General features: G+C 35.9%; 1 protein-coding gene across 17 annotated transcripts in view; it reads right to left on the bottom strand.

Annotated features, from left to right (window-relative positions):
• Positions 1-4: 4 nt before the first annotated feature.
• The window catches only part of dlg1a (discs large MAGUK scaffold protein 1a), a 151,310-nt gene continuing 138,105 nt past the window's right edge, over positions 5-13,209 (bottom strand). For 12 of the 17 annotated variants that reach the window (XM_065240299.2, XM_065240310.2, XM_065240305.2 and 9 more), the window contains 10 exons: positions 11,689-11,856; positions 10,815-10,881; positions 8,294-8,390; positions 5,098-5,139; positions 2,938-2,988; positions 2,710-2,811; positions 2,438-2,610; positions 2,184-2,293; positions 1,829-1,920; positions 5-1,695 (listed from right to left, as the gene is read on the bottom strand). In XM_065240299.2, coding sequence (XP_065096371.1) covers positions 1,589-1,695; positions 1,829-1,920; positions 2,184-2,293; positions 2,438-2,610; positions 2,710-2,811; positions 2,938-2,988; positions 5,098-5,139; positions 8,294-8,390; positions 10,815-10,881; positions 11,689-11,856 — 1,009 coding nt within the window. In that variant the 3' untranslated portion in view covers positions 5-1,588. Of the gene's footprint in view, positions 1,696-1,828; positions 1,921-2,183; positions 2,294-2,437; positions 2,611-2,709; positions 2,812-2,937; positions 2,989-5,097; positions 5,140-7,938; positions 7,964-8,293; positions 8,391-10,814; positions 10,882-11,688; positions 11,857-13,209 lie in introns of all 17 variants that reach the window. The other 5 variants (XM_065240302.2, XM_065240319.2, XM_065240362.2 and 2 more) reach the window with 2 other exon arrangements.

Here is a 13,209-nt window from a genome sequence, read left to right on the forward strand (position 1 = left end):
CATGTATGAGAAATTTTTTTATTAGCTGTTCTCCTCTTTGACAAATGGAATGAATCAAGTTGGCAGATTATTTACACAATCCAGTCAAAAATGTGTTAGAAAGCAATGGTGACAAGTTAGAGATGCAATCTTTTAGTAAACAATCATTTCCGAGGGATGCTGTCAGTGCGCCCTCTGGTGGAGAATTAAAAGCTCGCGTTAGAGAGTGGCAAAGCAAATCTCTCTTCAGCTATGGGCAATCAATAAGTTCACAAACACGGAGGCAAGAATCTACAAGCCTCTAACGTTTACAATTCATGCTAACTCTAAAAGTTTTCACAACCTCTGTTAAAAACAGAAGCCCTCTGCCCCGCTTCTCGCTCATATTTAATGTGTAACAACTATTGCTTGGAGAAATCATGCATGTCACATGAAAAAAGTATCTATGATATAACTACACAAGAGAGAGGGCTGGAGACTATACAAACTGCCAACTTGAGTTTTCAGCTTGCAATATAAACACCACCATGTAGCTCAAGTGTCCCGTGAAAGTGTCTTTTGCATAAAAACCAACCAAAAGCAACTAAAGAAATGGTTGTATAAGTAAAACAAAATATAGATTTATATCCATTTATACTTACATATATCCATTTATTTACATACATATTCATATGCATGTATGTTTAACATTAATAAAGAAAATAATTCCCATTGGTGTAGTTTAATTAAAAAGCTCAATATAGACTTTTATTATAACAAAATAGGCAGTATACCGAGGGTTGAATATACATTACAATTTATACTCTCTTATTTGCATTGCTGTTTTCAGAAGTAAGAATATGTCATCACCTGGTTTTCGAAACATAAAGGTAATAGTAAGCAGTTCCTTTTCACCTTTACTAAAAGCTACTCTCATATGCACCTTTATTAAAATGTACAAATAGACATTTATTATAAAAAGAATTTTGTGCCAAATGTTTTTGTCCTCTTTGTGCACTTGTGAAATCAGTTGAGTAAAGCGAATGGGACATCTTACGAGATAAAAAGATAAACAAAATAATTACGGTGCGTGTAATTCGTGTAGTGTAAATCCATCTGACGAAACCATAAGAACACGTGTCAATAAAAAAAAAAACAATAGTCTGAAACATGCTCGTAACGCTGAAACGTGCAAAGTGTTGCCTCTTGTGTTTTCAGGGTGTCAAGAAACATAAAAAAAACATTAACCTCTGTTCATATTAGGTAAGAAAACATACAAACCAAAATGTATACGATGCAATTGTTTTTCCTTCGAGTAAATCACCTCCCTTAAACATTAAGGAATCGTACCGTTCAATCTGTCCAGTAAAGTCAGAAAAATCTCGCCCCACTGGAGGACGAATGCAGAGATTGGGGTGCGAGATCTAGACAGCAGTCTTACAGAGAGGCATGAGAAACAGGTGGCTGAAAAAACCACCATGAGCCCGAACCCAAGCCAATCCAAAGAAAACTTATTTCCTATGCTTGGGGGTCAGAAAGCCAATGCAAGCAGCAGGCCAGGTAAGTATAAAAAAGAATACAGAAAGAAAAATAATACAAAAAAGAAACGTTTCTTTTGTCTCCAGCCATCTCACAATTTCTCTTTGGCTGGTACCAAAATGTACGGTCCAGACTGCTCCTCGATGATTTGTTTAACCTGGTTGTAGATCTCTTCCAATGTGTCCCCTTGTACAATGGCTAAAGAAATGCAAGGGACAAATTTGATAAGAAGAGATATGTGAAAGTTCTGATAAACAGAAGATTACATAAATGGGTCATAAGACAAATAAAGGGGTCAAATGCAATCACTTATTCATTAATTCTTTCTTACCGGTGAAGTGCTCTAGAAACTCTTGCTCCAGCTTCATAGCTCTGTCATAAGTCTTCCTGCCTTGTTCTTCTAGTAACCTCTTATTCATCTCTCTAAGAAGGACACACAAAATAATTTAATAGTATCTTCACTTCAAAACCAATCATTTAACAATGATCAAGTTATGCATCTGTTGTGTATTCTGTTTATAGTGAGACTGAAGAGCTCTCCTGTAAAATAAATGTTAATTTAATGCTAATGGCTTGAGTTATTTATTTTATATAAATGTTACATTTTTACAGAATTTAAACATCTATATATTTCTTGGTTTTAATCAGATTTTAAAACCTATTTGTTTGTTTACAAAATAACGTACAAAATATTCTCCACTGATTTTGGTTTCACAAACACAGCAATAGGGTAGAGCTGTGCTAACTGAAGTCGTTTGATGGCGTTGCCAGAGACATCCAGTATGCAGTGTTTGCCCTTAAAAAAAGAAAAGAAAGAGATTGTCAAGAGAGAAAAAAATTAGGAAACAGTGCATGATGCAAATCAACAGGTCATAAGAAACGCTTTTTTATTACAGCCATAAGTTTTTTATTACTTCCTAACAACGCTGAAATTGCTTACCTTTTCTGCAACCTCTCGTACTGACTGCACGCTCGTCCCGTACAGGTGATTGTTATATTGACCTGCTTCAATGAACTTATGATCCTGAATGTCTTTTTCCATTTGCTCTCTTGATATAACAAAATGATAGTCTCTGCCATCAACCTCATAGTCTCGCTTTGGTCTAGTCGTGTCTGTGGACAGAACGGTGTCCATCTCAGGATATGCAAATAATGACGACAACATTGGTGCAAGATAATTAGGTAAAAGTCCACTCAAAGTTAGGTACTCACGGGGAACGCAGGATCCAAACTTGTCGGGAAACTCGGAGATCAGATCATCATTAATTCGGTCTTTCATTGGTCCGAGGATAATGACCGGACGAGAGTAATTTACTGTAAAGCACGATAAGAATCTTATAAACAATTATTCAACAACACCCCACACGATTAAGTTTTAAAAACTAATTTATCACAATATACTGTATATGGAAACTCTTAAATGTTGTAAAAGATGATTACCTTCCTGTTGTGTGACCATCTCATAAGAAAGAACATAGTCTTCCTGTCCACCTAGTACAGACAAAACCACTTAAGTTAGCATAAAATCCTCATGTATTATATATAGTAAAACTATAAAAGTTAAAGGAAAAGTGTTAATTTGTCACATATATTAAGAAAATACAAAAATGACTCTTTTTTTTATATATACAGAACATTCCCAAAATCTCCAGTCACCATCACTTCTGTGATGGGATGTTTGGAATAATCAAAACAGGCAGAGCAATGTTTGTTCAAATTTTCATCGCATACAAAATAAAAGTTATTTTTTTGTATAATATATAAGTGTGTAATTATTATGTATATAAACACACACACATTTTTTGTTATGTATTTAAAAAAACAAACACATGTATATATATATATATATATATATATTTATATTTTTAAATATTCTATATTTAAAAAAACATTTAAAAAAGATATACAAAATCTCTGAAATGTATACATGTATGTGTGTGTGTTTAAATATACATACTAATTACTGTCCACACAGTACACACACACATATATATATATATTTATATTATGCAAAAACTTACTTTTATTTTGTATGAGATTAATTGCAATTAACTCAGCACTAAACTGTTTCGACACACACTTATTTGACTTTAATAAGTATTAAAAAAGGTAATAATTTGGTATAATTGTAACAATTATACACTTCACAATTTCACCAAAATTATACACTTCACCCTACACCTCATTTATCCAGCATGCATGCATAAACCCAGATTAAGTTAATTGCTATGAACTGAACTGTACATGCACTACTTATTGAAAAAGCTCCTAGAATTAATAACCAACATGTCCTTGTAAACAGAAAATGAATCCATGTAATTGAATTCGGGTAGTATTTACCTCTAAATTAAATTTTCCTGAATGTTTTACTTAGTCACTGTATAAAAACAGTTTACTGAATTCAATACATACTGTGCTGTTCAGAGTTTACTGTTCTCAACATCAAATACAATTGTTTTAGCACTATTCAAATGAGTTAGATTTAAGAGGCTTGCAGCATTTAAGAAAAGTTCAAGAGGTTTTTAAGACCACTCAATGTGCATGGCCGTGGTTTATTAAACTATTGTTTGAAAGCCTGTGTAATGATATTTTTAAGATAATGTTCTAGGGCTAGGGCATAATGTGTTGTGTCCTTGGCCTGATCACTAAGTAGCAAGGTGCACAGATAACAAAGTCAGCACCTGTATTGTCACATAAAACTATCATGAATAACAAACCAAGCTATAAAGTATAACGCACTGAAGGATTGTTACTTAATATTGCCATTTTATATGGGTAGAGAGAAAGATTTCTGTTGTTTATTTGATTTTGCTATTTATGTTTTTGCTATCTGGTTTGCTTTGTCTTTTGTCCTAGAACATTAAAGCATTTCTTTAAATAAAAATAGTGCTGGGCATAGATTAATCTAGATTTAATCTCACACAAAATAAAAGTATTTTTTTGCATAACATATTATATACGAGTTTGTGCTGTGTGTAATTTTGTATATATAAATACACACACATTCATGTATGTATTTAAGAAATATTTACATGTGTATATATATTTATGTATATTTTTATATTATATTATATATTTATAATAAAACATTTCTTAAATGTACATGTATGTGTTTTAATATACATAATATTTACACAGCACAAAGTCATATATTATGCAAAAAATTACTTTTATTTTGTATGAGATTAATCTAGATGAATCTATGCCCAGCACTAAATAAAATAAAACATTTTTGCAAAATCTTGACTGCAAGTGTGTGTGTGCGGAGAGGGAATTGAGCATTGAAACTTATGGGGGTGGTTTCCCGGACAGGGATTACCCTAAGCCAGGACTAGACCTTAGTTTAATTAGGAAATGTAACTAGTTATAACAAACATGCTTTTGCTAAAAACATCACTTGTGTGCATTTTGAGGCAAAACAAAGAGCAATGATGCATTTTAAGATATGTCAGTGCAAGTTGTTTTCAGTTTGGACAGCTCTAACATCTATTGGACTAGTCTAATGCCTGTCTGGGAAAACGCCCCATAAGGTTTAAAAAGATTAACAGAATACACTCAAATGGTGATAATGAAAGGAAATAAAAGGGAAGACACACTTACGGTAACTACTCTCACTATCGCTGGCATTAGAAGTTACATGCTCTGAAACCATAAAAAGGGAAAATAAACACCACCAACACTAAAGGCACAGACTTATTGCAGATATATGACAGATGCAACACTCAGGGCATCACCAGCAGATGGCAGTGTTAAGAAACTGTGCAGGATATACAGTATGAAGCTTTGAATGTCTGTTTTAATATTGTTTTAAATTGTGTGACAGCACATTAAAGGATAATTCCGGTATTTAACACTTTGGGTCTCATTTCTGGTTTATTTTGGATGAACTACAGTGATGGACACAGAAATTTTGACAAAAGGTCGTGTCTTGAGTTTTTGACTTGTTTAGAAGCGTCTCTTGACTGCTTCAGAATGGAAGTCAATGACCATGCACAAACATGTCATTAAAACAACACTTAACGTTCATTTTCAAAACTGTACTACTCACCGAGTGGTGCGTGGTGTTCGTTGATGTTTAAAAACAAGCTGTGAAGCGAAATACAGTTTCTGTCGTGTTTTATTTGGCATTTTGTAAAATTCCATTGATCTCTCTTGTAAGACTCATTGCTCGCTGATATATCACTCCGCCACTGGGAAACAGAAAAGGGTCGTTTACATGTGGTTGTAGTTTTTTCGCTCGGTTTCTCTCAGAAGAATTTTTTCCCATATTTGTAGGGCTGGACCAGAATATTTGAATATTTGTTCCGTGGATTGACATTCGATTTTCAGTTTTGAGATTCGTATATATATATATTAATATTTCACAGCGTTAATGCAGAGCTTTTGCCAAGCAGGAAGTGCGCTTCACGCTCCCGCTCTATAGGTGGCGCAGAGAGACCAACATCCATAGCCAACAGCCACCAAACGCCACCAGTGGAAGAGATCGCCTCAAACGGAAAGCGCGCTTCCTGCTTTGGCATTCACGCTAATAGTGTTGTAAATAACGTTCAGTTTCTTGCAAAAACTGATTGATGTGCTTCACAAGACGTCAATATGTCACACGGAGTTATGGGGGATTACTGTTGTATTGGATATATATGCTTTAGCTCTTAAAGTGTGCGGATCGGTTGACTTGCATGACAGAGCACTGGTGTTTCTGCAAATATCTTCTTTATTGTTCTGCTGATGAAAAAACATATTGGATGGTGTAAGTGTTATAAATAAACATAATTTGGAAAGTATGCTACCGTTTTATTAGTTTGTTGAACTTCGTTCATTTATTTTCGTTGTTTTATTTAAATAGCCTAACAGTTACCCTTTACGTTGTCAGTAATTACTGTGCTGTTAATTTCTGATACGGGAGTGTTTGTTTGTTAGAAAAATGTAAGGCTACCTTATTAAAAGTGCTCTTGTGTTTTGTTTCACTAATGCTGTTCTCGCAGGACGCGTGACAGGCATGCCGAGTGTGCTGCTAATGCTTCAGACTCAAATATAGAGCGGAAGTATATACGCGGTTGTGAGGTATCTGAAAAAATAGTTCCACTATAGCAAATAACACGGATTGAAATCATACATTGCGCCAATATATTTGTTTTTAATCATCAACGAACACCACAAACTACTCGGTGAGTAGTACAGTTTTGAAAATGAACGTTAAGTGTTGTTTTAATGACATGTTTGTGCATGGTCATTGACTTCCATTCTGAAGCAGTCAAGAGACGCTTCTAAACGAGTCAAAAACTCAAGACACGACCCATTGTCAAAATTTCTGTGTCCATCACTGTAGTTCATCCAAAACAAACCAGAAATGAGACTCAAAGTGTTAAATACCGGAATTATCCTTTAAGCAGTCTTCCACATTCTTAGCACGGCCATGGTGCGTTGAACTTTAATGGACAGAGGGGCTTCACTCCACCACCCAAAAGTGTCTTGCATAGCAGTCCAGAAAAGGACAAACATACTAAACATTTGGAAAAGTAAAAAATAAGCTACTTATATTTTACATAAGCTTTGTTTACATACATTACATGCTGCTTTTAAGAAACTTCTGACAATAACATCATTTGTGGGGAATCCATTCAGTTTTTTTAAATTAAAATGACCCTTGACCTCTCTGTAATGTAGAATCATAGCAGTAATCACATTTTTACACAGGGAAATGTGAATTACACTTGCCAGTGTAAAATTCTCCATATAATGCTAGGGTGTTGTGGATGGTTGCTTTTGTATAAGTGATAACATACTGACATTTTAAGTCAAAAGAGCCCACCCATAAATTTAACTGATCTGTTCTAGTCCATGTACATTGCATGGGTTCACTTTTTATTGTAAAACAATGGTATTTTTGCACATATTTGTAATACCAAATAATTGCTTAATAGTATGTGACCCTGTCTGTAAAATCCAGGTTAAAGTCTCAATCTAGTTTGGTTTGAATTATTGATTTCACTTAAATTGTAATTGTTGAAATGACCTTAGTCAGTATTAAAGACATCAAGGTTATTTGTAGAATATGTAGAAAACAATATATCACGAAAATGACTTTAGCTGGGATTTCACAGGCAGGTTCACATATAGGGGAGCAGGACAAGTTTAATACCTAGTATTAGGAATAACACAAGGTGTTCAAATTCCTAACCCTACGTATGAGCAACAGTAAACCCAACTCATTTGAAACAAGTGTATTGGAAATACAGAAAAGCAGAATTGCAACCCGTCTGCTTGCATCTTGTCGCATACTGTGTTTAGGGCTTTAATATCCACACAGACAAAACACAGGCTCCAGAGACAAGACCAAAGATTCTCATTTATAACTGCTAGAGGGTTGTTTTCTGAGGTATTAAATGAGTTTTTAGTAAGGCCAGAGAGCGTACAGGTCTGCTGTTGCCTTTTTTGACTTACTCAAGCCTTTGTCGTCACTCAGGTCCTGCAGATCAGTCAGCAGAGAGCAAAAAAGACAGAAGAAAACCACAAAAATAACAATGATTACTGGAACAACACATCTGGTCTTACCACTGAACAAACCCCCTGCCATACAACAAGCCCAAATCAAATGGCTGCCAACGCCTGGTTCAATAAAAACAAACAGAGATGCTGTCCATGGATCTTATCCATAAGATAATGGATCTCCATAGCCACTGAATGCGTTTCAGGTTGTTGCATGCGCAGGAGTTTTGTCCAACGGTGTGTCGGGTGTGTGACGCTACCCTGTCCTGTACTGCCCAGTGCTGGTTTGTGCCACGGTTAAGGTACTTACGATCCGCATCGCTCGTTTCCTGCTCGCTGGGGTCCTTGGTCTTGTAGAAAGTGAATTTTCGCGAAAAGAGGTTCTTTCTACGCTTGTCATTGAGCGACTGCTGAGAAGGAAGGGGTGGGGTGGAGGAGGTAGGGAGAACAAAAAAGGAAGAACAGATGGAATGGAGTTGGGTGTATATAGTTAGGAATAAATGCCCAACTTAACAGATGCCCATGTTTCTGATTCTGTGGCCATCACCTACTAATAAAATGATGCCGAATTGCCCCAAATTAACTAAAATGGTATAAAACAAAATCTTGGTTTGGAAATGGACACAGACACAGGTGAAATTATGAGGGATTACTAAACATCAGGTAAACACCACCAAGGAGATCCCACAAACATTATAGTAGGTTTATGCATTTAGGACAAAGTCAAGGACATGCAGATATTAGACACTGTTGAGTACTGTATGAGAAAAATAAGCCAACATGCATGTGGAGAGCAGTTTGACATCAATGGCAAGCGTATATATCTTTGTACTATATATATACAGTATGTCTGTATATGGAGACATGCTGCAGTAGTTAATGGAGTAGAAAATGCTATACGTGTGGATACAGGTAAAGAAGATGCTCGCTATACAGAACTTTGCAGCACAGGCTAAAGAGTCAATGTCACATGCTATTAGAAACCTCTCAAAGGAGAGTCTTGTGGAGGCACAGGATTAGTACACGCTACTGTACATCGAGTTAAAATAGATTATAATTAATTTCACAGAGAGAAACTTTCATGAAGAATGACACATCACCTAATCCAATAAACATGCTCAGAGTTTACACTTGCCAGCTGTTAGTTGTCTTATGTGAGAAGAGTTTTGGCTTTACACATTTCACTGGTGTGACAATTTAAATCAAATCTTGTTAGCACACTTCATCTAAAAACAGCATCGTATAACAATGTTTTTTAATTAGGTTACAACAGTGATTCTCAAACTTTTCGGTGTGCGCCCCCCGTCTCTTCCCCTCCCCAAATCTGTTTAGGGTGCATCCCTGTCCGGCCCCCCCAAAGAAAATTCATGGCATAAAAATAATGTCAAACTTAGAATTTGAATTAAACAAAACATATTAAATCATACAGTGCCATGACGTTTGGCAAGTAGCATTTTTTCTGAAGTTTAATTACACATTATTTATGATCAATTATAAAACGGGCAGTTCTGGTTCTGCATTCTGATTGGTTGAAACGCGTTCTAAGCCGTCATAAAATACCCCGGTAAACCCACGGTTCAGACCGCATTACAGAAGTATCACTGCGCCACTTTTGCTGCGTACTGATTTATGAAAATAAACACCACAGTCTTAATCATATTTTTTATTTGTATACAATTGCAAAATTATGGCGATATCCAGTCAATAAATATTGTTGTGGTCATCTAATCAATAAAGAGAAAACGCTCCCTGAGGAGTTTCTACATCAAATTAATATTTCCGCTATCTACTGGGTGGCGATCTTACCCAACTTAAACAATGACGCATTCACTCAACACTAAAAACAGCGTGTTTTCGTCAGGCTCTGAATCTGATCTCTTACAAAAGTTATTCACAAAAATGGAATTATCTCAGTTTTTAGCTAAAAAATCTGAAAGGTGATAAGAGACCAAATGAGGGTAGGATGAAACGAGTTTTTTTGTTGTTGTTTGAAAGCGGATGGTCTGTTCTTTCATTTGACATTTTATGTTTATTTAAAGAAGATAATTTTTCTGCAAGGCATTATACTAAAACCTGGTGGCATCTTAAAAAAAAAAACGCTGACGGGGAAAGAGTTAAGCATGCTTTCAAGCATATTTGATCATCACTTCAACAGTTGCACGATATAAATGTTAATGTATAAATTAGATGAATGTTGGTTTATAAAATAAACACCACAGTCTTAAATCATATTTTCATTGTGTCTTTGCTGCGTCTTTTTCAGTCACACTTGATTCTGAGGAACTACTTTGTTTGGCGGAAGAGTAATATTTGTAGTAACGTAATTACAGCTTATTTGTGTTTTATTTTATAAAATCCCGCTAAGGTTATGCATATGAAGTAACCGTTTTATAAAAGCAATAACCCCCGCGAAGCAGTGGGGTTACAGTGCATTTTATAACAGCTAAGGGGGTTTTAGGCACTCCGATTCGCGTTGTGCCTAACAACGCCCCTTAGCTGTTATAAAATGCACTGGTAACCCACTGCTTCTTGGGGCTTATTGCTTTATTAATGCATTTAATAAAATGTCAAAATGGGGCCCCCCAGCAACATCTTGCGCCGCCCCAGTTTGAGAACCACTGGGTTACAAGGCTTATTTACAATGCTTTCAAGTTTTAGTTATGAAGTAAAGTTATGGTTTTGTTATTGGACTCCCAAACACACACACACACACACACACACACGCACGCACGCACGCACGCACGCACGCACGCACACATGCGCCCTGTTTATAATGCATTCGTTTATACTCATCTGCTGTGTCAAGTATTTGTATCAAGCCAAAGACGTACCGCTTTGTCTCGAGTCTTGGAGTTAAATTTGACCGTCTTTAATCTGGCCCTTTCTTTTCTCTCCACCCTAAAGAGGACATACAGAAAAGAAAACCACATTTTACAGAGACCTGTGAGAACCAATAAGATTCAATGTTATCAATGTACCACAATATTTGAACTTATTGCACTGATCTTTAAGGTGCCATAGACATAAGTTACTAGTCGTTGGCTGGGGAGAAACCAAGAGACTTTTCACATACAGAAATTCCAACTTGCTTCTAAAAATACAGGGCTGTCTGTGCCATGTGTGTCAAAACCAACAAGTTTACAAGTCAAGAGTGAGGAAACAAGAGAGAGGCAATTTTTTTTAACGAGGTGAGAAGTCAATTATCAACTGTACGATCTAAAACCGGAGAGAAGCAGAGAGACTCTGACATCATAACACACTGGCACATGAGTCAGGTTCTAAATAAGACTTAATAAAATCAGGAAAACTCGTGACCTGGATCAAATTAAAGCATACGGTAACTGAATTGCTCCAATAATGTCCTGTGTACTGAAGTGCCTCAATAGTTTTCATATTGTTGAGCTGAGTCACTGACATTGAAAGTCTAAGATTTGACTGCTTGGCATAGATACTGTGGTACTTTTTTTTTAGCTTTATGTTCTTGTAACTCAGTGGTATAGCATTGCGTTAGCAGTGCAAATGGTTTAGAAAATGTAAGTGTTGGATAATTTGCCTATACAAATAGGTGGTTTCCAGGTAGGCTATTTTGCTATGTGATGGGTAGGCTATTTTAGGGATGGTTTTTCAGTTAGTACACACAACTGCGTCAATCAAGGTGAAAAAGCTGGGTGGATTATGTCCTGGAATGCACTGGGTGGAGCCTACCTCTTTTTACTGGGAATGACGCCCATCTCGCCATCTGGAGTCACATGCCGTGCCTGCCACCACTCCTCATCTGAGGCATTGAGAACATGCAGGATGTCGCCAAAGCGGAAGTTCAGCCCCTGACTGGGAAGGCCGGAGTCCTTTGTTATATCATAATCGAACAGGGCTCTGGAAAAAATAAGGTAGCGATTAGAGACCGATGAGTAAGAATCTATTTTGTAAAGGAAAAATCACCTCAAAACGTTCAAATCTTGAATGACGTCTGTGAAACTCAAATACAGAATGTTAAAAAACGACCCCCGCAGTCAGCATTCACTTTTACTGCATTTTTTTCCATTTAATTAAAGTTATGATGACTAAAGCTGTCAGTCCCACTAATATTCTATCCACATTACTTTCGAACGCGGAAGTAAGTGATGTGATGTATTTCCCTTCTTTGTGCAAGACGTCCATTTCAATAGCCAGTCGGTAGAAAACAGTGTGGTGGGAGCATGCATAAAACATGCAAAAAAGTTGTGGTAAATATTTACTACACCTGTCATGTATGAACCAGTGTGAGGATGAAATTAAGAAATGGCCTGATATATCATGAATATATATTTCATTATTTTTATGTTGTGTTGCTCGAGGTTGACGGGTCTTTAATGTGCAAATATATAAGCACAGAGACATACCAGTATACAATGGGAAAGTCAGTCGAGTGTTTCTACATAGAATATACAAAGAATGTGTTTTTAACCTTTTCAGGCGATTGTTTAAAATGTCACAACTGTCCCTCTGGTGTGAGGTTTTTTAAACAGCAATTTTACTTGTTAAATTTACTTGTTAAAGTTTTTATGGTGACACATCAAGCTTCACGCAGTTCACAGTCAGCAGCATCTTTTTCATTCAACACAATGTAAGTTATTTGATCAAACCATAATAAACATATTAAACTATTACATGTATTCAGTATTGTTTTCATTTTATGAAAATATTATTACATCGCTTCTTACGCACTTGATGGAGACATGATCTTATGAAATGATTTGCTTATTTTAAAAAATTTTGCTTTTTCATTTAAAACATAACAAAAGTAAGCGCAAACACATTAAGAACTATTATAAACATTAACTAATAAGCAGTTTATGTCTTATATATTCTGGACTGTAATCACATTTTTGTAATAATATATAGTAGCAGAATATATAAACCAGCATATTTTTATCAGCACAATACTAGTTGCTTTTAAATAATTATTGTATCTATTGTTTACTGGCAGTTTCTATGAAAGGTTTTACTGGATGGATGTGTGGATACAGATAATGGGTGTACGTGCGCCACATACACATTCAGCTTTTATGCGTGTATTATGGTTAAACACTAATGTTTTGTAAAGATTTACTGCATTTGTACAAGGTATTATGGTAACTCCTAACTGCACAAATTATGTCAGTTGTCCTGCATAATAAACATTAAAAAGCCAATCAAAACGGCACACTTGTGTCCCCCGCAATACGACTTCCGGAAGTCCTTACACAA

Source organism: Paramisgurnus dabryanus, chromosome 7, assembly GCF_030506205.2.
Source record: "Paramisgurnus dabryanus chromosome 7, PD_genome_1.1, whole genome shotgun sequence".
Lineage (NCBI taxonomy): Eukaryota > Metazoa > Chordata > Actinopteri > Cypriniformes > Cobitidae > Paramisgurnus > Paramisgurnus dabryanus.